This window comes from Hypomesus nipponensis, chromosome 19 (genome assembly GCF_054491055.1).
Source record: "Hypomesus nipponensis isolate SF chromosome 19, ASM5449105v1, whole genome shotgun sequence".
NCBI classification, from domain to species: domain Eukaryota; kingdom Metazoa; phylum Chordata; class Actinopteri; order Osmeriformes; family Osmeridae; genus Hypomesus; species Hypomesus nipponensis.
This window is the reverse complement of record NC_140379.1, coordinates 16,501,716-16,528,636: the sequence shown is the minus strand read 5'-3', so window position 1 is coordinate 16,528,636 and position 26,921 is coordinate 16,501,716. Positions and strand designations below refer to the sequence as shown.

General features: G+C 45.8%; 1 protein-coding gene across 1 annotated transcript in view; it reads left to right on the top strand.

Annotated features, from left to right (window-relative positions):
- Positions 1–1,479: 1,479 nt before the first annotated feature.
- The window catches only part of galnt18b (UDP-N-acetyl-alpha-D-galactosamine:polypeptide N-acetylgalactosaminyltransferase 18b), a 41,351-nt gene continuing 15,909 nt past the window's right edge, over positions 1,480–26,921 (top strand). Inside the window, exons 1-3 of the mRNA XM_084682068.1 lie at positions 1,480–2,042; positions 21,281–21,476; positions 22,145–22,311. Of these exons, the coding sequence (XP_084538194.1) occupies positions 1,805–2,042; positions 21,281–21,476; positions 22,145–22,311 (601 nt within the window). The 5' untranslated portion in view covers positions 1,480–1,804. The remainder of the gene's footprint in view (positions 2,043–21,280; positions 21,477–22,144; positions 22,312–26,921) is intronic.

Below are 26,921 nucleotides of genomic sequence, written 5' to 3'. Positions count from 1 at the left end.
AGAAAAAGAAAAACGGGACGTGATAGCCTATGTTTCTTGTTTATTTTGTTACAAAGTGAAACAAGATGTTATAACAAGATAACTTCTCTGTGTATCCCCTTTTTAACTTTTATATGGTAGACAGGCGAACAAAGCGGTAATTAAAAATGCCATAAACTCATTTTGCCATAAACTAAATTAAATTAAAACAGAAATCACGTTAGAGGGCAGGGAGGGACGGGTTAGATGGGACATCTTTGTCAGACCACACCCGCAGAGAATGGACAAATGGCGGTAGCCTGGATGAAGAAATATTGTTCATAAACCTGCAGGCATGCATGTGATGTCAAGACACATAAGCCTAGATAGGCCTATCAGTCGCCATGTAGCTAAGGTGCATGGCAATATGGAACTTTGGAAAACACTGTCGTTGAATCCACAATCCACGTCGCTTTAATGTAACAGACGTCGCGATTTGTTCCATTTCGAGGTGAATTCGAAGTGCAGCAGTTATACCCAGCTTCACCGAGTGCACGCGCGCTCCCGCGGCCAGGGGATGCAAATCCTGGTGGGGATAAGTGCCTAGGCACGACACCTGTCACAAACTATTGAAATGACCTTATAACGTGAAACTTTTTACGCAGAAGATGTTTATCATGTTATAACAGAAATGTTATAACATATAAAAAACGTATCGCGTTATAACAAGTAACATACTATTTAACATGTTTCTTGTTATAACGTGATTAGTTAAATATGTTTCTTGTTATAACGTGATAAGTTTGTATCATGTTGTAACGTGAAACGTTTCACGTTATAACAGGACAATAACTTGTGATAACATGATAAACATCTTGTTATAACAAGAAAAATATCACGTTGTAACGTGATACTGATCCGTTTTTCTTTTTCTGGTGTGGTAGCAATACGCCTAAATGCATACCTGTCTGCTGACAAAACACACCTTAATATGTTCAGGTATCGTTGTCTCTATCTCGTGGCTTTGTTAAGTATTGCAAGTGCTGTTGTGATCGTTCTGCCTACTGAATTGAGCTCGAGTCAATTTGCAGGGACCAGCGCAACTACATTGCTTTGTACACAGCAGATAAAACCTGTTTGAATTCCTTAATATAATGTTTTCTTTACTTCATATCGACAATAACATTATATAATTTACTATATCAATCTCAAAGTGACAGGATAGGCAACTGTGTGCATTTACAATTACGTTTAGGCCTATTATAGGCTACTTCAACATGGTACAGGCATTACTAGGCACATTACAAATAACTACGAGTATTAATGCCAACACGATCACGACAGTGGCATGTAAACCAAAACACAAAAAGGATAGGTCTATTTTATTACATATTAGATACATCAAATGTACTGGCTTTAAATGTGACCAAATTAGACCCGCCCACCAAGTGAATGCACAGATTACCGTACAACTCCAGTATCGCACCTCATTGGCTACAGCTGCTGAATGTTTGTTCTGAGCGTTTTCACAAGGTCTGTGAAATTTCAACTTGTTCAGATTTGCCATGGATCGAAAAAAGGAACAGTCGGCATCCAGTCGGTTTTTCAGTGTTTGATGTGTTTTCAAATTACAGTTTGAGATACCTACCTTTATGGACCTGTAAAGGCGAAGGTGCTGTTAACCCGCGCTCGAAGCACGGATCGCATCGTTGGAGAGTTGCAGGATTTCACCCAGGTTGCTCTAAAGTGTCACGCGTAGCTCATTCCAGGATTTGGTGGGCGACAGTCGCACTTGTACACTGTTGAACGGAATTCTGTGTAGGTTACTGCATGGAGGGATGTCGGCATGGCTTGCACCAGGAGAACTAAAACTTTGGTGTCTACATGCGTGATCTTGAGTGGCATGACCAACATCGTGTGTCTGCTGTATGTTGGGTGGGTCACTAATTATATCGCGAATGTATACATCAAAGTCCCTATGCCTGTCCCAGAGAAAAAGTTAGAAGGTGACAAGAAAGGAGAAACTCTACGGATCATAGAGAGACTTGATCGACTCGAGAATGTTGTCAACCAGCACATACAAGGTAAATAATATGATTTGTTAGTTGTTTATATGATGATGATGATGATGATGAAGTAACCGCTGTACGGCTGATGACTTCAAGTGATTTTTGATTCACTGGTTCATAAGTCACTGAATTGAATTCAAACATTGTTGATTTGTTGTATATTGTACATTCACACATTACTATTTACTGTATGCAGACACTTCATAAGTCCCCTTCACTTTTGAATGGGCAGGAGGGTGTGTCAGAGGGCAAATTACAATAGAGCTTTGCATAGCCTATTCATAATCAGTGATAAAGACTCGTCCGGGGAATGATTCTAATTAGACCAGTGTTGACCTCAGTGGTATGTCCCCGGCTCATGAATGTGTCCATAAACACTCTTTCCAAAAATCCCTCCTCAGCCTTTTTTCTTCCCTGTTTTATGAGTTTCCTCTGCCACCAGTTTACATTGCAGATTTATTGAAACTCTGTGTCTCGGTTAATCTGTCAAATAGCTTGTTACAATGTTCTGCGTTGATTTGTAGACTGTGTCCACAGTCTGTGGGTCCTTCATGGTTGTCTATTTGGAGCCCTAAACCTGTGATGTTTGCTGATGTCCATTTTGAGGGCTGCTGGTAGACTGCAGGTGTGTTGGCTTTCGACAGACCTGACCGTTCACAAAGAGAAATGAAAAGCAATCATTTTTTATTTTACTTAGTGATATTTAAAGTTTAACGTTTATAATAGTCTATTTAAAAGTGAAATGGCATGGTTTATCAACTTGATCAAGATAGGTCACATTTAGTTTATACAGTCCTTCAATGGTTGATTCTGTGTTCTTGGGAATGTATGGAATTCACTCTCCAAGGTTGTCCCCTCCCCCCAATTTTTTTTTGCAAAATCCTCCTTTGTAACTGGTGCACACACAGGACAAAAACACATTTACTAATTAACTGCTTTTTAGGTTTGTATGGCTCTATAATAATACAGTATAAAACGTATAGCCTATTAGTTTGTGCACTTGTAAGAGTCCCTATGCAACCTGCACACATCTCTGCTCCTGTGTCATTACTAGAGCTCTTATCTTGTCATCGCCAGGAAACTCATTTCAGCCAGGTCCTAATTTTGCTAACAGGTACAGTTGAGTGTTGGTTACATGCAGACAGAGAGAGGCTCTCATTGTTAAGTCCGGGCCAGGACAGGAACTCATATCAGGCCCTGGAGCTGAGCTTGGTTGGTCATTTAAACATTCCTCCTGGAGCCAGCTCTACGTTTCACTGTTTGGCACAGACAGGCTTTGTTTGTGCTACTCAAAGATGGAGTTCTGGCATTAGGACTGATTGACTCCCTGAAGCATTGAATTCCTATTGTTGCTGAATACCCTTTCTTTACATTTTAGTTTCTATCCAGGAGATGCTAGAAGATGCTAGAAGACGCTTTTATCCAAAGCGACATACAGATAGTGCAAACAGAAAATACAGTAGAAGATCAAGGATCAGTAGTCAATATTTGGAGGAGTGAAAAATAAACTGTATTCTCTAGACACATCACAAAGTAACCACATCCAAGCTGACAGGCACATTGAACAATAATAATATGACATTACATTTAATAGTATACTACAATTCAACAATAATTCTACAACAATACTGCAGTGCAACACGAACATCTCAATTGCTTAAGTAAAGCAACAATATATCACACGCTTTCAAATTCTTAGTAACAGAACAAGGGCGGAACATTTTTCCATGGTTTGGCTCTCTCATTCCTGTGCCCGGTAGAATCCTGCATGTTGTGAGTCCTACCTTTCATCCTCCTCCTGAGTGTACCTCTCAGGTGGTAAGCAAGGTTTAGGAGTCATGAATCGATTGGAGCATTAAGATTAGTGGATGACATCGACTCCTGTGCCACAGACACATGCTTTTTTGAAGTTCTCAGCCATTTGCTGTACTGTGTCACACGTCCCTAGTGCTCCCCTACAAACCTGCACAGTCACACCATGCATGCATGGGTACACACACTTACAAATACACACACAGACAAACACACACTTCCACCACCACCAAAATAGCATTCCGCTGACTTTGGAAAGGCAGCATAAAGGCTGGTGCCCTGCGGAGCATTTGTACATGAGGGAATGAGACATTTACATGGGCAACACGGTAGACTTGGCACTTGGCAGCAGTGTGGCAGACACGGAATGTCCTCTGAGAGATATGGCTCGTGACAGCTTCCTGCTGTGTGCCGTACGGCTGAAATACAGTACACCTCTCCACTGTGACCATTTTGATGATGTGGTCAGTGAGAAAGACGAGGGTGCAGAAGAGCACACTCAGTCCTCGTTGAACTTTAGCTTGTATCAAGTGCAGTCAATGAACGAGGTTTGGCGAGGAAGCTGACAGGACGTGTTCACACACGCCCACCATAAATGCTGTGACTGCATTCTCTGGCCTGCCTCGTGTTCCCGAAAGCTTTCAAAAATACATGCGTGAAGGTTCCTCTGGACTGTGAAGCTAAAATGCTCTTTAGAACAATATGTATTACATAACGGTCTACAAATTAACCATGAGCATGTGTTCTTGGGTTTATCCTCACAGGGATTTTACTGAAAGTGTGTCTCTTCCAGGGTGTATGCAGCTTTTCTGTTTTCTGATTGGACCACCAAGAATCCAGAATCAGGCTGAGCTGATCATGCTCGTTCAGTGAATGAGCTCAATCAAATCTTCTGGTCAATCAGTTGAAAAGGCCACTAAATCACCATGGGTATTTACTCATGTTGATGAAAAGGGGGGTGGAGGGAGAGCAGTGTGTTTGTGTGGTTGTGCTTTTTGAAACTACTGTTTCCCCCTAAGTGAAGAAGAAAGGAGCAGCCAATCACAACTCTGGTTTTTCACTTTCCCACATGAGCGTACCTTGCTGCTCAGAAAAAGTATTTCCTCTGTAATTTTCAATTTGAAGTAAGTTTGTTTCAATAATGTATCGACTGACGTAACTGCAATCTGCTTTCGGTATAGTGTCAGTTCAGTAAATGTGTTGAATACAGTTTAAGTATTAATTACAAACAAGTGCTTTATTTGATTTAGCTTCAGGGCAGCATTTTGTAATTACATAACATACTCCTACAACTCCACCTGATGACTTCGTAATTTGGATTCATACTGTTTAATTTCTGCTTTGTAAAATGGAGAGATCCTTAACTATCTCACCGCCTCATTAGCGCATTGATTGTTTATCATCATCTTTCCAGAATTGAATTATGTGAGCCGGATAGGTATTGGTGGAGGATGCCACACAAACAGTGGTGCCACGGCAACAAGGTTGTAGTGTTGTTATTGCTGTATACATTCACAGCACGCAGTCATCAACTGTTGAAGGGCCACAAAAAAATAACACACTTCTGGTGAATGTGTAAGATAAAGAAATAGAAAATGAATGGAATTACACGGGTATAAATGCACTGGAGAAGGCTCGGTAGTGAAAACAATTAATTAGTCAGAATCCAGAGGGCAAAACTAGCATGAGGAAAATCTGAATATGTTTGGTAAATTCACTCCTATGTTTCAATATTAGGCAGTCCCCCACACATTTATAGTACAGTACTGCCTTCCTCTTTTTATATTCATAAAAGTTACTAACATTTTTCTGTCACAAAATCATTCCGATGGAGTCTTTAGAACAGGTTACTTCAAGATGAGTTTGGGACCAGACGGCCCTCTGATTAGCCGGGTCCGTGACTGCCCTCCCCTCTCCTCTCAGTCGCACACATCCTGTACAGCAATTTGTCTCAGTCACTCATATTTGGCTGCTCTATTTGCTAAGTGCACACATGGGCACTGAAAGAGGTTCCACCGGCCGTCTTCTGAGGGCGGGCCCCTCTTCACGTGACGAGATGGGGAGTCTGACAGCGCCGCTGATCAATTGGAGTGCTTTGTTTCGACATGCTTTCTAAATTGTCCACCACGTTTCGTCCCTCAGTGCTTTATTATTTATAATCCATGTCTCAGAGTAAAGACTTGCAGCTTTGTTTTTAAGCGGGCAAGGCCCTTCGTTGAATTCGGACTCTTCTCTGTCTCCCTATCTCCCTTTCTTTCACAAAAACCAAACTACTGTGTCACAACATTCATGGCTTTAATGCAGAACACCGCTGTAGCATTCCTCTTATCAGAGCTTAGATCAAGCTAGTATTAGTACCAGCAACTTCAGTACATAGGGGAAATGCACATATTTCCTTACTGATGAGTTAATAATTCCTTAGAGTGAACAACGGAATTGTAGGGCTTGGCACATAGGTAGTGCACAGCGAGGTCATATTGCTGCAGAGTGCAGCACAGTCAATGACTGCATTCCCATACAGTTAGACATTTTTTCATGAAGATGACTTATTGCATAGGAAATACCGTTAGTTCAAGGCGTTTAACATGGGACACACGTCATGGTTTATTTTCTGAAGTAATGATCTTACACGATGTGAATCCTCAATTGATTAGCAAGTGATGAAATGTGAGTAGTCCGGGAGAAAGCAAGGTAGTGTGTGTGTGTGGGGGAGGGTTTGTATGAACAGGAGGAAGTGTGGGGAGGTGAGGGGGGTGGAGAGAGAGAGAAGGACAAGATGCTCTGTGGGATTACATGGAAGACTGCATCAGCAGTGTCTCTGGGATCCATCCCAGTTAACCCTAATTGAGATGTTGATCTGAATGCATGCGTCTCATCACATCTGCCGCTCTCTCCTCCCTATTCTTGCACATCCATAATCCATCCTGGATTAACTGTTAATGGAGCCACATATCTAACTGTGTTGGTTGTCCAGCAGTGTTCTGTGGCCATCTTTCATTTGTCGATGATTCAGTGTGATGAGCTCTATGGCTTTTAAGTCTTGAATTGTCAGGGAGTTAAATATCTCCCTACTGCAGTGTTGATCTTATTATTTAGAGCAAAGAGTGTCATCCTTCAAATTTTATGGGTATATAAAGCATTTAATTACAGATTTAAAGCTCAGTTTTCTCCCATATCGTGGGCAAGGGACTCTAATTAGCAGCAATTGGATATAATTGCTTATTAATTACAGAGTGGTGGGAACCTTTGAGGAATTCAGAGTGCGCCCAGTCAGCAACAGTTCCTGAAGCTGACAGGAATCAGGACTCTTCTACCGGCATGTTTGCTGGTGAATAGGGAGGGAGCCATAAGGGCATACCACCCACAGAATCCTGCATCTCAAGCCTCAATTATCACCTTGTCTTGTTTGATTACTTTTACTAGAGAACTTAATTACTCTGTCCTTCCGAAGTCGGCAGTTATAAATAAATTAAATATTGGTTGTTGTTGTTTTTATAGCTTTGTTCCAGGCAGAAACACCTGCAGGGCAGAATGCATCATATCTTTCATATGAACGTTTCATCATTTAATTTTTATTAATATCACCATAGCAACCACCACCTGAATACTTTTGTCCGGTGGCTAGGGACAGATGCTGTCACTCACTATTTCTGTCACAAGGCCATCTAATAACCCCAAGTCCCAGCCATTAGAACATGTTTGCCAGTGTGCAGCACGGACATGCCCCATTCATAATGCTGTTATCACCTAATAGTGTTGATTAGAAGGCATATCAGTTCTAGTCATTTCCTTTCCCGTGTAATTACCCATGGCTGTTTGTCTCCCAGTCACTGAGTAGTAAGGACTTTTCCATAAGACAAGGTTCAAAGCTGCTTCCTCTCACAGACAGCCTGCTGAGTATTTCTCCAAAAGATTGCAGCCCTCGCATTAGCTTGGGCTTAGTGGCAATTATTCAACAGCTGTAAACAATGGATTGTTGTCTTGTCCTGAGAATATGAAGGCATGCCAATCCACACATTACTGATAATGAGTCGTTGTAATGAGTGCGTGTCCTTGTCCATTGATTGCTTTGTAGACCTGTGGTTCTGTTGAGCTGAGAGGGAAAGCCAGCGTTCCCCCCCCCCCCTGTGTCAGTTTGAAGGCCAGACCACAAGACTGTGTTAGGGGCTCCATGAGGCACCCTGGCCTCATTGTGTCAGACAGAGTTCCTGGCCCCAGTCAAATACCTTTGCCAGCATCGATGTCCTTTGAAATGTTGTTACTGGGGTAAAAAAAAAAAAACAGGCATGCGGCTCTACGCCTAAAGGTGAATGTTTCTCAGGGAAGCGTGCAAAGTGGATGACTAGATGTCCTTGAATGTCTCAGGAGGAGTGACTGTTTTCTTGTGGTAAGCCACAGAAAGACGCATTTTTTTTTTTTTGTGAAGGAGTCAGATGGCTGAGCGGTTAGGGGATCGGGCTAATAATCAGAAGGTTGCTGGTTCGATTCCTGGCTGTGCAAAATGACGTTGTGTCCTTGGGCAAGGCACTTCACCCTACTTGCGTTGGGGGGAATGTCCCTGTACCTACTGTAAGTCGCTCTGGATAAGAGCGTCTGCTAAATGTAATGTAAGACGCAGAGCGATGAGCATCAATTGATTGAAATCACTATCAAGGGGACCCCAGCCATGTATGTACGATTTGAATATCCCCATTCTGTCCACTGGGTAAGGGACAGATGCTTAGTCATTTTTGTAGTGTGCCAATCATCTCACAAGCCAAGATTTTAGCTGCAGAAAACCACTCGATTTGAGTAATCGCATGTAGGCTATTATTCCTCTGCAAGCGCCAAGTGTTCCCTCCACGGTGTCAACTCTGCCACCTCTTTTGTCTGGGGATAGTATCTGGTGTTCTGAATGGAGCCTATCTCGCAACTGAAGAATCGCATTCAGATTTATAAAAGAAATCCAGCCTTCATTCCATCCCTCAGAACTGTCATGGTTCTCTTGCCTTCCCTTTTGATCACAGTGGTTACCTTTCTCACTTTGAGTGAATGGGTAAATTGTGAGGTTGAGGTGCTGGGAGAGACAACGAGCTGAATGGCTGTGCTTATTTCCAGTCATGCACTACTGTTTAACCTCCAAACTCAGGCCTGGGCTGCTGACTATTTTGTACTAAACACACTTTGGCCAATATTCTGGAACTACAGACACATGGGGAGACACTTCGTCTACTTGCTCAGACAATTTACCCAGAAGTCGGTGAGACCGGCTCCAACGTGTGGGTAGGAACATTTTCTGATTGGTTATAGGGGCCTGCCAAATAAGTCAATCAATAACCCGACGGTACACGTTGTGTGAAAAGTATCTATGCAGACGTTGCAGCGGGGAAGACATCCGTAATTCACGAGGCTGAGATTGAGGTTCACCGACGTAGAGAGAAAATGTATGATTTATGGAGGGCCGTTAAACATCCCCCATGGATTGCTAGAACAGCGTGCGGAGATTTAACAGTGGCTGCCGGTGAGTCTTCACCTGGGCTCTCACAAACACCGGAGCAATGCCATGCCAGGTTCAACAACCTCACACAGCGTCCGCAAGGATAGAGGCTGCACGCTAGGGACAGAAGTCTAGCACCGCAGGCATGTATTGGGCACAATATATTTCCAATCGATGTGAAAGCCACCAAAAAGGGACTTGAACGATCACATTGATCTGTCTGATTTATGAATCCACTTCAAATCAGGCAACAATGATGCATCCACTCAAGTCGTGTCCTGTGGACCCTATGGCCTGTGCTAACTCCTCCGCTGCCCCCCAGTCAGGTGCATGCCCTACAGTGATGGAGGGTACTGGTAAGCCCCGGTCCCGTGTCACCGCAGTCTCCTCTGAAGCATCCGAGGGGGAGGGAAAACAAACAGTCGGTATTTGCCCGTGCTGTGGGTGCAACGCCCTGGTCGTTTGCCACCGGCTTCTCGAGCTCTCCGTCCCGTTGCCTCCATTCCTGCGGTGTGTCACGTGTGGTAGACATGGCTGGGACGTTGCTCTCGCCTGGGGCCGATCCAAGGACGCTGTGAGCCTGTCCTTCAGTGCTGTGGTCTCCCCTCACACCCAGGGTGTCAGATGCCTCATGTCTGTGGCCACAGACACGACGTGTTCAAGGAGAAGTCCTGACCCGAACGCCGGGAACCAGCCGAGAGGAGATTGAATGTTTCCATGACGTGTTGCTGCAGTAGGTGAAGATATCTGCACCTTTTTGATGTGCAAAGGTTGCAGCCCAGTTACATCAGTGGTACAGGGGCATTTCCCCCCATCAGGCCTTTGAAGCAGATACATTGGCAGCAGCAAAACCTGCCTATAGATCATCATCCTCAATGTTCAAGAGGATGAAAATGGTTTTAGTTTGGGCTTTCAGGTCAGTCAGAATAAGAAATGATCTCCTTGTCTTTGAAAAATGCTTGCAGACAGTTTTTTTTTATAGTTCTTTTTGTTTTTATATGAGCACCAGGATGTACCTGAGAGTCTGGCCTCAGAGATGGAGAGCTGCCAAAAAATGGAGTCAAGTGAACAATATGAGATCTTACAGCATTATTACTTCTACTGTATCTTCTACACCTTCTATAGGCCTGCTGTACATTCCAGCCACTCGTGTCATGCCATCTTTTGCATGCCTTGTTTTAGTCTTCCAAACCTCATCCTTGAGGCATCTTCTGTATTGATTCTGGATCTTCATTGGTGTTAACAGCACAACAAGCTCCACGGCAGACTGCAGCATGTGGTCATAGAGGAATGTATGCCTTCTGCCTTGAAAACTATCTTTATTTTCACACTTTCTCTCCTTCTCACTCTCTCTCACTCTATTTCTCTCACACTCTTTCTATCTCTCTCTCTCTCTCTCTCTCTCTCTCTCTCTCTCTCTTCTCTTTCCCTATCTCTTTTTTCTCTCTGTCTGTCTGTTCCACCCACCTCCTCACTCCACAAGACAAGTGCAAGCCATCAAATATTCACTCCTGCTTTTTAGAATGCAAATTCAAAGAGTAAAAATAGATTAAATCCTTTTTAAAGGTGGAGAAATAAAGTCAAGACACACTCTCTTGTATTGCTGTTGTATTTCCAACGGTGCGTCTCCACAGAAGTGTGTGGAATAAGACTGAACACAGTTATTGCATATTTGTGCAATATGGAACAATAATAAGAATGAGCTCTGGCACATTCACATTTATCAAATCTTATGTTTAGAACCATACGACTACCTGTTACCACCACATAACTCTCTTTAGTTATGGTAGAATAAATAACTGTATTTGCAAAATGGTTACCTCTATACTCGTTTGTGTGAAATGGTGTAATTTATCTTTTTTTACTGTACATTAGAAGACTATCAACAGAAATCTTGAGGCCTGTGTTATTGGTTGGTTCTTTAGTGCACAAATGATTAAATGGTATTCAGCACAAGTCTCATTAAACTGTATCATCCACAAATCCCTAAACTTGATGGGATATTCAAAGGACATTAGTGCAGTGTATCTGGATAAATCCTCTCATTTTAATTCAATGGCATAGTTAGTTGGCATAGTTAACACCATTAGATCCAATGTAAGACGGTGGTATATCTTAAACAACTAAATAGAATGAACATACATAACTCATAATGCAACCAACAACAATGTAATGAATAGCTATTCAGCAGTGAGAAGTTTAGTCTCAGATTTATATAGTCTCTGGGAATATTGTCCTGCCACAAGCAGTTTGGAAAGAATAGCAAAGAGAATGGTCTCAAATTGGGAAGCCACAGGGTGTCATATGTTTCTTCTGAAAGCTCAAAATGGATGCTTTCACAACACCTTTTCCCCACAAAAATGCAGTTTGAAGCTGTGGAAAACAGATATTCTGACAAAACCCGATAGAGGGATATAGCCACCAGGCAGCGCTTTGTCTGTCTGGCACAGAGGGCAGTGGCTGCCACCAGCAGCCAGCCAGCCCTCAGTGTGGTTCTGACCCGGGGTGCTAACGAAGCAGCTCACAGGAGAACTCTCCTCTCATGTGCTGGAGCCTGGCTCCTGCACCCACACGATAAGGACCGGACTGTTTCAGCTGGTTCAGCTGCTTTCACCACGGCAAACTGGTTTGAGTCAATTAAATCTCTCACAGCTCTTGTTGGACGGAGGGGGGTGGAATTAAAGTTCTCGGTTTCCAGCAGCTGTTGTGTGACTGATATAAAAGAGTTTAAAATGAGAGCAGTATCATATACACACTCTGAAGTATGAGTAGGATGCAAATGCGTTATCCTGTTTAGAAGTATTGGAATTATTAAAGATCCAAGCAGCTATTCGCTCAGGATGGCTGTTAGCGCCAGCTTCTGACAGTTTCTTGGAATCAAAAGCCCAGTTTCAGATAGTCTGTGAGAATTAGTGTCACTGACACAGCCAAGTCCGCACCTCTTCTCAATTTCAATTGATCACATTGAGATGATGTGGGAGTTTTAAACATTTTGGGCATGTGTAAAAAGTATATTAAATTCAATCATGAGCCAACTTTTGAGAACTTCATGCACCATGCCAAAAACCTTTTCAGCACATCTTAATGAATCGACATCTCAGTGGACCTCCATGCATTTGCACAGTACTGTATGAACTAAATGAACCCAATCTGTGAGGCTTTTGAAGAGTCATTCGGCTGTACCAAGGAGAGGTGTTTACTTCAAATGAGAAAGCTTTAACCTGGCCTAAATTATTCACGTAGAGAAAACATCAATGAAATAAATATAAGCCATCTGAATGCACATATTTTTAGTTTTATTAGTCATTTCCTGAGGCAAACAGACTATAGTCACGCCTATGTTGTAGAGCAGCCGCCAGGTAGTCTCCCTCTGGGAGGGTTCTGAAGCTCCCAGCTGGAGGTCTCTGATGTTGCTGCTCACAGGCTGGATGACAACGCCCGCTTGCATCCTCACAGGACCACCCTCTAGTCATCGCTGTTTAAAGCCCAGCATCAGCCAGCCAATAGCAGGCCTCCTGCAGCCTCCTCAGTCCCTCTCTAGCCTCCATCCATCCATTACTCCATCCATACCTCAATCCATCTATCCCTCCTCCCTTCACCATCCCTCCCTCCCTCTGGTCAGGGGTTGATGGGCTCTGGAGGAGAGGCCCTGAGGCTCATTGAGATGAATGAGGAGATGCATTGGAGAAAATGCAAGTGCCCACGGATCCAGTTACTGTGCTGTCCACGGTTACAGCTCTCTAAAGTGGAGCCAGGGCAGGGGGGGGGAGAGAGGGCAGGGGGATGGAGGTGACAGGTCCATTTGAAGAGGGGAGGAGGGGAGTCATTTCCTTACTGCCTCCCCGAGACCTATTCTCTATCCTCAACGAGAGCCAAATGAGCAGAGAGAGAACTCATTCAGCGTGACCAAAGTGAAGCACATAGGAAGCATCATGCAGACCAACAGGACTGGCATGTTTCTGATGAGTAAAAGCAATGGTGGTGGAATGGATGACAAGTGGGGGAATGGCCCATCACTCCATGTATTGCTCCAGTTATTCCCATGGCTTGGGACTTGCTCTGTGTTTATCTATGAACAGATGTGAGGGCAGGGCTCCGTTGAATTAGAATGGGATTAGCAAACCGTTTCGGCGACACTCCTCTCCTCCCGTTATGAATGCCTATGGAAAAAGATCCGGCTTATGACAAGGCCCTCTGCATTTCTTGTGGTTTCAGTCCTCACATTTGTGTCGAGTAAGGCCTTTGGCTGGCACCCTGCTTCCATCATGCGCCACCAGCCTCGTCACGGGAGACTTACAAGCCTCGGAGGCGGATTTTTCCGCCTTGGATGGGTGCAGTGGGAGGTGCAGGCACCCTGATAGCTGTTCCAGTTAGTGACGCTTGTCTTCCAGCCTTTCAATAACAATGGCACGCTACCTTGGGCTACAGATCGCCCTCCATCTCCCTGTGAAGCATAGTTCACACTACACTCGCGTCCGCCGGCCCATTCCCCCCAGCGGGACGAAGGAGACCCCATGCCGGGGGGGAAAAACAAAACCATGCGCTTACTTGATCAACTGGAAGAGGCGAGGGCGTGATGACATGGTCTTTGCGCCCCCCCCCCCCCCTCGCCCCCTTGCCACACAGAGCGTGCTGTCGCGTCCATTAGGAGAGCGCGACTAGCCGTCAGCCCCTGGGTGAGGAGCTGGAGTGGAAGAGCCCCCGTGACAAGTTTCCCCATCAGCCTTCGCTCGCTGAAAAGTCGGGAGGCATGAATAATCCATGGGAGCCCAGCACCAGTTGGATGAAAGGTGTTGGAGGAAAGTTCATGTGGATTCTTTCCTCCTACGTAGGCCAGTCAAGGTTGTTGTAGATGCACTGGGTGAGAGACTCATGCGAAACCTGTGGGGTGTTCATGCCATCTGTGGGATGGCTGTTTAAGGTGAGGCAACGCTCTTACTGAAACATTGAACAGAGCACATCTGGAAGCTTCCCACCTCCCTGTATCCTTCCTACTCCACAAAAAGCACATGGTTATGGATTGGTTCAGCTTCTGTAGAACAGCACCGTAGGCTCTGGCATAACATCGTCAGTAGTCTTTGTCAAGGAAGATGTTCCTTTCCAAGGTCTGTTTTCCTTGTTTTTTTGTATGACAATCAAATGTGCTACATTTGCCACAAGAAATGATCTGAAAAAATATATAATTGTCTCCTCGTGTTACTGTGTAAAATATTCCAGATGATCTGTTCCGTTATGAGAAACCAATCCAATTAACCCTGAGTTTCTTTACATTAATCAACGAAAGGAAGGATCCTTGTGCGTCTGCAATATCTCAATAACGTGTCACAGTATTCAGAATGATCTTCTTACACCACGCTCGTAAAACACCAATATCATCAGATAAAATGCTTTCATCTTGATCTTATTTCACCGGGCTCCCGTATCTATTTCCTCGATCTGGTGATCCCATCTGAGTGATCGGGGGAGGGGAACTGTTCTGGGAGCCATCATCATGTTCTGTGTTGCTTCAGCACCAGTACGTCGTTACGATACATGGAGACATACAAAAGGCTTGAAGAGGGGCTTTGCACACTGGCATCACATGAACACACGCCTCACACGCCCCTACCGTACGTTAAGATCCTCATCACTCATTTGAAGCAGTTTTCCTCTTGTCTGCCATGCATATTCCGAGGGCCCCTTACGTGAACGTGATCTGTGACGGTTTTCGACATGACTTAGTCTCTCTCAACGATAAGCTCCTGCTGTGTATGGATTATGCTTTTGAGAACTGCCCTCTACAATTACCAAGAGAGGAAATCCTCTTTAGTTCTCGGAATTGATGAAAGTATCATCTGTGGAGTTTCGTCTGTAATTTTCTAAACGCTGATGGAACGTGGGTGAAAAATCATTGCCTAGTGAGTTTTACTGGCGAGTAGAGTCTTGAGGCTGTGTCTCCAGTGATCAGCCTTTCTGGATTGGCCCTGCTAGTCACTCCCGACCACTCTGAATCGATCAGCAATCGTGGCTTTTGTCCACCTACTCTACTGTAAGTGCTCACCTATTGTTGCATCCCATTCACAAACATTGATCAAGTCGTTTTTAAAGTATAGACTGCATGTGGTTTCAGTGTCGAGTGTTAAAGAAATAAAAGCTGAAGTTTACAAGAGCTGGAGAATATAAAAGAGTTTGCGCTGAATGGATCCTCAGTATTTTCATGTCAACCTCCTGCCTGTGTCTCTGCGTGCCTTTGGCAGCTTCTGTAGGTGAGTCACTGGAGTGAACCCTCTGAAATGTTTTGATTTATTTCTCGCGGTGGATCGTGTTTTTTTTCCCCCCTGAGCTAAGGCTATACCCTGGGCACCGGTTTACACAGAAAACAGCAACCCTTCAGGTGAAATCAGGTTCGCAACATTGAGCACAGATGAGACTCCCATGACAAAAACAAGACCTCTTTCACATCTGAGAGAGAGGGGGGAGAGAGGGGCGGGGGGGGGGGGGGGGGTGTAGTACTTCTGCATAGGCCCAGTGCTCATGGAGTGAGCTCCACATAAAAGACATTTCTAAGAGAAATGCCTCAGCTGACCTTAGCTTTTGGCAGTGCTCACATTCCACAACCTTGAATTGTTGGATTAGGCATAACATCCCTGAACCACACAAAGCTTTTGAGGGATGCAGAATCAAATTTAAACTTCCGTTCCTTCCGGAAGGGATTTGTGATTGTATTCATGTAATGAGGAGAAACGGATGGAAGGAGTCGTGGGTTTTTGTGCGTGTCTGTCTGTCTGTGTCTGTGTGTTTATGTCCACACCCTCCATAGCGCGACTCTCGGAAAGGGAACAATGTCAGGAAGACGTGTCATTTACTGATGTGCTCTAATGAGAGCCAGCCTCCTTCTCTGACCCAGTGGCAGCACTCAGATCTCCAGTGGACAACTCTGCAGCATAGTCGAGCCCACAGCCTCTCAACCTGTGAGAAACACTAATTGGCTATTAGCTGTATTATGTGTTGTCAAGCTAACATGTGCTGGCTGGCACAGTCCTAACTACATTTAGTGGGAGCGCTGGTATGGTTCTGTAACTGAGCCCAGTCCTGTGGGATCCGAGTGTCAGCTAATTATGCACGTTCACAGGAAAGGTCTTGTTCTGTAAATATCTGTGACAGGGGGCTTTGACAGATGAGTGTTGATTGATGGAGGTTAGGTAACGAGGTATTTAGAGGTTTATGTTCTATGTGTGGAATGGTGGAGGCAGAGGTGTGACACACCTCCTGGCCCACACCTCCCAGCGTGTTTCCATGCCGATGGAAAAAAGAGTTGTTCTTTTCCCCTCTGTTCACCACATTGGTTCTTTGTTGTCAGGGGTGATTTTCAGGTGATATTTGCACTCTTTGAGGTATTTCATGGACATTCTTGGCAGTGTTTCAGCGGGGTGTTCACACTCGGCGGTACACTTAAGCTATCACACAGAACAGCCCACTCCAGTCCTGCCTCTACTTGTGTCTTTTCGACAACGCATTTCAGAAGCACACCTGCCTCACCAAACACCCGCACCACATCAATGTTGCATTAGTCTGGAAGTGCCCAGGTGTTTTCCAGGTACTAGGTGTGCTTTTTCCTGGAACATGAGGGGAGTTGAGTGTCTAGGGGTGTGTGTTTGTGCCTGAGACTGAGACCGTGAGGGTCAAACTAAACTGCTGTGGTTGTCCTCCCCTCCCTGCTGTATGGAGCCCAGCCATGGAGCACTTACAGCAGGCACCTGAGAGCCCTGGAACACCACCAAAGAACTTCAGGGAAGATTCTGAGGATCTCATGACGGTCCATGTCATTCTCAAGTCCGATACACGTCACATCCTGCACCACCCATGTGAAGGGAGGTCAGCGAGCCACCTGCAAGCAAAAGCGAGCGTTCCAAGGGCTACGTCGGACGACTTGGAAGAAACTCTGCGTCGCATCAAACAGCTGGGAAGACATCGCGCCGGACAGGCGCTCCTGGAAAAGAGGACTGTGCAAGAAGGAGCTGCACGTCAGGGGACGGAGCTCCGCCGAGTCGCAGAGACCAAACCACAGCTCCTCGAGGGGCCGAGAGAAAATGAAAGTAAACCAGCAGCAGCACTCCTCCTTCCCCCGCACGGCACCAGAGTAAGAGGACCGCAGATGGACCTCCACAAGCCGTCTGAAGACCCACACGGCGAGGCCGGTCATCCTCTCCTCGAGTGACCGCCGGTGATGAAGATCCGTGCTGAAGGAGAGCTAGCCCACACTTCAACCCTTTCCTCTTTCTCTCACTTCAGCTCCAACTGTATGGCCCGTTTTCCCGTCTCAGAGTTGCCATGTACTGTGAGGCGACACTCATCCTCTGAAGTGTCGGAAAGACAAATGTCGCGTGGGTGAAAGTGTCCTTCTGCAAAGCCACTTGTGGATGAATGGAGGAAAACGATGAACTTCACGTTTAATTGCAGGGTTTCTTCGCTAGTGTAAGTACCACAGGAAATACAACTGAAGATGCTATAAAAACCTGTGAGTGTTCTAGTGGCTCTCAGCTATGGAGCTAGTGTACAGCAGATGACCCGACGTGGAAGCCGTGATTCAGAGTGCAATGCCAATGAAACCAATGGTCTGTTGGAACAAGAGAGGTCGTTCATCCCTCTGAACCTTCCTGAGAAGAACAGGGATGGGGGAGTTGTGTGGTGCAATAGGCTGGATTTCATTCAGCCGACAGGAAATCAGATCAGTGGTTGCTCACAACACAGCGTCTGGGATGGCACAGCAGAGGCTAGTAGATGTGCGCGGTACTGTCCACTCTCCACCCTGTGGGGGGGGGGGGGGCATCCTTCTCTACACCACCCTCCACTTCCTTGAGCCATTATCACGGCACTCCAGTGCTGCTTGCTTCCTGAGGTAGGAATAAAGGCCCCTTGTGTCCTCAGCTTCTCCCCTTTGTAGATGTGCTACGGTAAGCACACAGGCCTAAACGACTTGTCCCGATGTGCACACAATGGAGCAGCATCAGCGAATGGCTTCACGGCATCATCGGGCTGGGCGGCTGCTGATAAGCCGAAGGGCAGAGTTACCCCGGGTATGGATGGGGGCCATGGGTGTTCAAAGGCAGGGGCCACTGGGCCTCCCTCTCCAGCCCCTCCCTCCCTCTCCTTTCTCTCTCACGCAAACACGACTACCTGCTGAGGCACAGGGTCCACACACACACACACCCTACCGCCCAGGGAGACCACAGGAGACAGACTGTACCAGACTGTTCTGTCACCTATTAAAGGATATACACGATGATGATTATGATGATAGGGATCATTCTTTATATATTATAGTTCCCCTCTCCTTTCCACAGTACCTCAGGGCCTTTATGTAGGGAACTGAGAGTTTTTCGAGCTCACTATTTTAAAGGTCAGCGCAAGGAGTTGGCGCTTATGTAATAACCCTCACTTGTTGAACATTGAAAACGAGGACTGAATCCTGGGAGAGCTTTTCCGTGTGTTTTTCTCCGTGAGAGCTCCTGAGTGCTGCTGGGTGGGTAGCCTGCTCCGGGTTGTGGGCGTTCGACACCTGTTCAGTAGAACCTCACAGTAGGTCAGGGCACCTAGCTGCTTAGTACCTAGTGCTGCCCACACAGTCCCAGGAGGACCATGCCAGAAACGGAGCCCGTATCTTGGATCCGATCTAAGACATGTTCATACCTGAGCACATCATTAGTGGAGGATAAGTGTAGCACATCTGCCACGATACTAGGGCCATATGCTGTAGCTTAGTGGTTTGCCTGCTCCGCCGAACAAGGCCTCACAGCTCAGCTCCGCGTCGCACAAAAGAGCCTTTTGGAAAGGACGCACGCAGCAGCCGGGGCAATGTCCACGTTGCCTAGGTTACTTTGTCTACAAAGTAGCAACCCCTGACCCTGGCTGTGCTCGAACGTGTCGCCTGCTGACGAGGCGGTCTCAGTAGGCCTAATTAATCAGAAGCGCAGGCACTGGAAGTGAAGGAGCCCCCGGGCCTGTTTTCCCTGACCGAGGTGCCGTATTGCTGCAGTGCTCTCGTCATCATGATAGGCCATTACGAATGGATGCAATTTAGCTTTCATCAAAGCTCCATGGCACTGTGTTGGAGGTTTAACGAACACACTGCCCCAGGAACTAACAGTTGGCATTAGTGAAAACTGTACTTTTTGCGAACCCAAAAATGTTGATTTTGTGCTTGCTGGTTGGACAGTAGGCTTTAATTATTGATTAATACAGCGCGTGTGCTGTTGTGTTCTTTGAAGTGTTGGAAATTGTGTGCATTGCAGCATGTCCATAGACATTGACAGACAGACAGACAGACAGACAGACAGACAGACAGACAGACAGAGACGGTTGAGTGACTTGGTAACCCAGTACTTCCCTGAGTATTCCCTGGGACTTGTTAAATGCCACCGCAGCTTGGGTGCCCGTGATATACGGTTGTTTGTCTCCCCGAGAAGTCTGACACCCCCAGCCTGCCTCCCTGTGTGTGCCTCTGAGGCAGAGAGATGAAATGTCATACTTCATCAGCATAGCGTGATGCACGGACGTGGGTCTGATTTATGATGCTGCGCTGTGTTCCAGAGTGAGACCTTTCTAATCTCCTGGGAGGAGAGATTCACTCTGCTCTTTCCTCTCTGTCACAGTCCAGGAATACCATTAGACCTTAGGTAAACAGTTACAAAGCACGGGCTGTCTGCATGTGGTTGGCTTAAGTCTTAAACAACGTTACCTCGTTCTTTTGTTGAGCGTTAACCTTAACGCATAACCTTGAAGCAATGTTTGTACTGTGTGCGCCCGATAAAATCCATGCCCTGTAGAACATTCCAGTACATGCCTTGTACACTTACTGTAGGCCTGCAGTCCACCCAGCCCGCCTATGGGTACCTGCTGCTCTCTCGGATGTTTTATTCAGTTGAATGTTAATGATTGTCTTTCAACTGTTTTTATATAAAACCTTTGAATGACACTAGCTAATGAATGTACAGAAAATGAAATGAATAAATCATTCACTTTTGATTTTGGCAAGTCGCTTTTGGCATTTTTACTGTTGCTAGAGCCTTTTAGTATCCAGTGGATCATCATAGAACTGTGACGATGCTCTGTCATATTCCAGATAACCTTTGTCACAGATCTTCTTTTATACTGCGAAGGTAATTTAGGATGAGATGACATTCAAGCTTTGCACACATTTCTGTGTGTCTTCAGCAGAATCATAAATGTCACATAGCCGACAACAATGTAACATTGAAATCACTCCACAGCCTTATTCAGACTCAGAGAGAGCTTAGATTCATCATTCACTCTGACACACTGACGAATCCCTCCGCATAATATCCTAGCAGACACTGGGATACCAGAATGAGAAGGCTAAATGACAGCCCTGGGCGGACCACAGTGTGTGTGTGTGTGTGTGTGTGTGTGTGTTTGTGTTTTTATAACAGGCATAGAGGAAGGCTGTGAATGGAGGATCTATTTAAATTCTATTGGATTGCTGAGGTAAACACTGTAATCACATGTACGAGGGGAGAGCCATAGAGATTGAATATGCTTAATACGCTATCAGACTCTCTGGAGCTTATCATTTCATTTTCATCTAGCTACGTTGTTTTAATGTATCTTTGGTTTTTTATAGCATCACCCCCTGGCTGTACTCACAGGCTTCTCAACCCTAACAAGGCTTGACTTTTTCTCTTTTTAATTTACACAGAACCTCCCCCTCCCATGACTAGCGGTTAAGTAGACAGAGTAAATGCCAAGATCAAAATCGGACTGCGGGATAAAACTGCAGCATGGATCAAATCAGCCCCCCCCCCCACCATATTTTGTGTTCCTCTGTACAGCCTGTTTTGTGTTCTCCTGTAGGTTGTTTTGACCTTGTTATGTAAGAGTTCTGTCACCTGTTCTCACCTCTGAGTCTGAGCGGGTGGGGCCCCCTTGCTAATCGTCATGCTATCTGTCATCCTCCCGACTTCCACAGAGGCCCCGGTGAAGGACGAGGACGGCCAGGCAGACAGGTCTTTCGGGGACTCTTCCCTGTTCGCCCACTGGGGTCAGGATCTGAGTCCGGACAGCCGGAGGGTGGCGCTGAAGATGTTCCAGTACTTTGGCTACAACGGCTACCTCAGCGACCGCCTCTCTCTGGACCGGCCAATCCCAGACCTCAGACCTGATGGGTGAGTTCTTGTTGGAGGGGAACTTGGATCGCCACTCACATTATGCAGTACAGCTCCACAAAGTCCAGTGTGAAACAGTACGAATTACAACTGGTTTGACGCAACAGACTATTTCAGAAGCTTGTAATGTGCCTTGTATTTCTCAGAATAGCTGACACTATTTACAATCAAATGATTACGGGCAGAGTTTCCTGTGAAAAAGCATTAAAAAGAAATTCCTGTAATGTGTTTTTAGCCTGAGAGTGTGTGCCTCAAAAATGTAGACACCTTTTCGGCTTTGACAAGTGGAGAATAAGGAGAGTGTATCTTCAAACAAAGGAGATGCAGTTTCATCTGCCATAATGACTCCTTCTGTCTAGCAACGGCATACAAGATCAGACCTCGACCTCATCACTCTGTATGTCACGCTCACAAGGGCTGCAGAAGAGTGCTATGTCCTTATGCTTTCCCCAGTGCTTTTACTACAGAGGCTGGATCACACTATGGTGTTTGGCTCGTGAGTCAGCCCAGAGCATTGGCACATTGACCAGCGCCACAGAAAAGAGACTTAATTGCAGTGGCATGGGAGAAATCCCGGCTAGGATTTTCCTACCGGTGCGTTGACAGGATGTTACTATTGACAAGCGCTTCAAATCTCGGTCTGTTTTTTTTTTTTTTTTACCCGCCAGGTGTCGGAACATCTCCTACCCTTCCAACCTTCCCCAAGTGAGCATCGTGTTTATATTCGTGAACGAGGCCTTGTCCGTCATCCTGCGCTCCATCCACTCGGCCATGAACCGGACGCCATCCCACCTCCTCAAGGAGATCATCCTGGTGGATGACAACAGCAACAGTGGTAAGAAAAACGCATCGTCACTCCATAGAATGAAAAGGGGAATCGCCCCAACAAGGATGAGAGGTGTATCAGCACTGGAAGTGGCTAGTGATGCAACGAGTGACCGGTAGTTTCCGTTCAGCTTGCCTCCTGCCTTTCAGAGCTGGATCAGTGCTATTTATCACGTTGGGTGCAGCGATGTTGGCCTCCAGCTAATCAACAGGGAATTCTACAGTCTTAGCAATTACTCCTCTGTTTCTTGTCGACTTCCCCTATTTAATCTGGCTCTTTAATGTTCTTAATTAGTGGCTGTGCTCATTGGATTTACCAGATAGGTAAAAGAATACTAATTAGCAGGAAAAGCCAGGAAATCGTCTGTAAGGTGGAGAGGCATCCAGGGGAGTAATGAAGGGTTTGGATAATGCATTGTCTGTGTTTCAAACCTCAGAGCTCTGGGACAGCTTACCAGCTCTAGGTATTATATGAAGCAAGCCTCGTTTGGAGTTCTAGAGGGATTGTTTTTAGCACAACATGGATGTGTTTAGGGGGAAGGACTGGCTCGACTGTCAACCGATGCAGGCTAATTATGGCCACAGTCACCCAGGCTGATGATTTTTTGGAGCTGTTGATTACAGAGGAATTCAGCTGTGAGATGCAGGCAGACGCGTCTTGGTGGAGCCTTTCCTCAGCCTGCTTCAACTGAGCGAGTGAGACCAAGGTGTTTCTTTCAGCCTTGGCCGTCTGAATCCAGTCAACACTGTAGGGTCGATGAGTGGGATGGGTCAGTCTGGACCAAACCCTCCATCCTGCTGGGGTAATAACTCATTCAAAAGACACCCCTGCAGCATTCCCCCCCCCTCTTCTGTTCTCAGTCCAGCTGTGGACATGTACCCCCCTGACCCCCCCCCCCCCACACACACACACACACACACACACTCCCCTGCTAATCCCAGGGTCCCTGAAACACGGTGTATTACCTCAGGGAGGTCAAGCCATCTCCTGGAACATACCATTACCAGCCTTGGGTAGGGGAAGGCCAAGTCCCTTTTCGGCGATGCTATCCGCTGTGTCCTAAAAGAGGTGAAAATCCAAAAGGTTGCCTCGGCCCTCCTCTAGCTCAAGTGGATTATCACGTCCCATGAAGGCTCTGATGTTATCACATAATTGGGAGGCAGACAGCAGCCTTTCTAGGTCCCTCGGGTACCCCAGTCACGCTCTGACATTTCGCTAATGGTATTCCAACCTGTTTGCAAGAGCATTCTGTCAGGTTCACCTCTGACAGATGTACCCTTATCATTATTGCCATGATTGCTAATCTTATCTCTGCTAACCATTGTCAGCCCGCTGCCCCGCAGCCAGGCACGGGGCTGTCTCCAGGGGTCGCCATCACCTGCTCCCGCCCCAGGCGTCCGCCCGTGGTAATGGGAGAGTCCTGCAGGGCTCACCTCCTCCTGCTATTAGCATGCAGAGGAGGAAGGGCGTGACCGAGGAGGGGGAGAAGGGCAAATTGACCTGGCTGATTTCTCCCCTAATTGGATGACGACCTGAGGAAGGTTTGTCTCCCTGACAGGGGCTCACTCACTAGACCGACAGGCAGGGAAGGCGGGGCCTGATTTGATATTCATCCCAGCTCTCCAAAGTGTTGTACGCGCTAAGCATCGTTTCTATGTATGACGTTTATTGTAGACAGCAGAGAAATGAATGTAAAAGAAAAAAAAAGAAGACTTGTCAGTCGAATCTGTCGCCTCGTGTGCGTGTGCGTGCATGTGAATGTGTGTGTGTGTGTGCAGTATGTCCATCTGTCAGGGTTGTATCTGAGAGTCAAGCTCTGGCTCCATTCTGCTCACGAAAGGCGCCGAAGCCCCCTCAGGCACATCCTAACAGACAAAGAGGAGAATATCTAAGAGGATGTCATGCCTAGTTATCCACAGACTCTCCTTCTCTGAGAGAAGGGGTCGTACATCACAGGCATGAAGGGGGATCTTTCTCTGTCCGCCTTCTCCCTTTCCCTCAGTCTCAGCCTCCCTATCTCTGGCCTCTTATCTTCACCCCCCCCACCCCCCCCACACCTCCTCCCCTATCCTTTTTCCGATATCTTCATGTCGACTCTCCCACCCCACCCCTCTCTCCTCCTCTCTCCTACTCTCTCCCTAGTCTTTCTCTGTTTAGGCGGAGTGGAAGGGATTTTGTTCATGTACTACATTCTCAGCTCTGATAGAGTTGCCCACCCAGGTTCAGACTGAGTGATGGACATCAGCCTGTGTGTTCGTGTCCGCTGGCCCGGAGCTGCAGTCTAGTACACACAGAGACAGGACTACAAAACACGTCCTTTCAGTCGTTGCAGCCCCACGGAGCGTGATCTGCTCACTTGTGCCAGATTAAGAATGACATGTTTAGAATGAAGAAGGAGGCTTTGTGACGTCTTATGGTCAACAAGCCGTGCTCACGGCTCTGTCAGGCCAAATAGTGTCCACGGCCAAATACTGTCCTACCTGACGTCACAATGCCGTTCCGAAGCAAGGACGCGTCCGTCGCTATGCCGACCTTAAATTCCTGAGATATCTACGCGTGCTAGCAGGAAACTGTCATGGTTGCTATACTGGTTACTAGGTAGAAGGTTTTGTATTTAGGATTATTTAAACCAGTTTATTCTACTCTACTATTTAAAGTTTTCACTCATATTTGGCCTGACAGCTCCTGCCATGCTGATGCACCAACAGTGGACTTTTCATACAAGGACGTGTTCTAACAGGGTCATGTCCACCCTTCTGCCCATTCCGTTGTTCTGTTTCTACTTTGTTATTCAAGGTTCATTACATTAATGAGCAGCTCTCTGAGTTTTCGTGTAAAAAAAAAAGTTCCTTGGTACTCAACACCTGGGCACAATAAGTTGGTGTTGTTTACTTGGCTGCCAATTACTCCTAATCAAACTGTAAAATGAACCAATTACTTCTGGGCAGACCACTGGTGGGTTATTGGACATAAAAGATTGATGTTCTTGGCCATCAGCTGGTTTCGAGCTAACAAACCAGTTACTCAATGTGCTTTATTATGATTCATTATACACCATTACACTTCATCTTTCTCACTCTCAATACACTCACATCTGAATCCCCTAATTATTAATTGTCTAAAACAAATTACAGATGAGTTAATGTGCCTGACAGAAATTCATCAGCAGGTGCTCACGAGGAGCCCGCAGGTCTTATTTCCTGAGGGTGAAAATGAGAAGGGCTGATATGAAAGAGGGAATGATTTCAACGGTGGAAATTTCATTTGGCTTTGACTGTTCCATTATTGAACTCATGTGCGAGACCAGGAAAGCATTGGCATAGTTTGTGAAACACCCAGCTGTTCATTGCCAAATATCCATTCTCTATTTTATAACAGTGGGATATTCACCACGCATTCAGTTGGGCATTTGAACTTTCTCAATGATCAATGATAGACCAGTTTCTATCAAGGATAAGCTACATCCAGTCTTTTCAGGCAAAAAAAAATCAAAACTGCTTTCAGGCCTTAGGCTATAAAACTTCTCCAGAAAACCTTGACTTGTGAAACACCTAAAAGGAACATAAATAAAGTGTTGACCTTTCCCAGTCAAGATTTACTGTAATGATTAATTGCATGTGCAACACTTCCTTCACCTTTTCCCCCCCAGTGTGATGTTCTGATGTGTTTGTATATCATCAGGCACCTCGGAGTTGTCGTAACTCATAAGGGTTCTTTTTTATTCAATGAGATTCTGTTGACGCTACAAACTTCTCCTCCTCCGAGTTGCTTAGTATTCTGCTGCTGTGTATGGAACGAGTGGAAGATTACCGTGAAGCCTGCTAGAGGGAAACTGCAGCTGCATGTGGAACATAATGAGAAAACAAAATGGCCCTTGTGCTCTTAATGCTAACACCGCTCTCAACCTACCTCTCCTCAGGTTACAATGAGGTAAATGCACGGGCAATGATACCTGCTGCACTCATTTTCCGCCAAATGATGTCACACACAGCGATGATGGGCGATCTGTACGCTCCTGTCTTGCTTCATAAACTTAGTCTTGACTAAGAAGTATTGAGTTATGGAATATTGTTTTCCATACTTATTGTGGAAGTCAATATAAACTCTCGCTGGCTTTTTGTTTTAGGAGATGGATCTCTCCTGTCCAATTGTATTAGTCTATAATCGTGTCGAGCAACATTCCTATTATGAACAGTTGTAGCGTGGTGGAGTGTTCCACATTACGCAGGCAGTGCTGTGATCGTTGGATTCTGCTGCCAGCCTCGCCCAGCTGGGTGGTACCGTTCACGTTCTCTCTGTTCTGGGCTGTTGTCCCACCATCTGGTGGGTATTGTGAGAGATGACTGATGGCATGTCACATCAAAACAAGCGGACGCCCAATGGGGTAGTTCAAAGCTAATTACTGCTCTACTAAATACTGATGTCAGCTTAGGAGATGCTTTGGAATGATGTAGCTGTGGCCTAATCTTAGTTTCTAGGATGATTAAAAAGTTAAAAAAAATCAACTACAATGTTATTAGTATTGCTATGTAGATACATTTGTTAGTTATTTCTATAAAATGTTGCCAAATTGAAGTCCTAACTCAAACTGCGGATGCACTGGACATAATGTTTCCTGT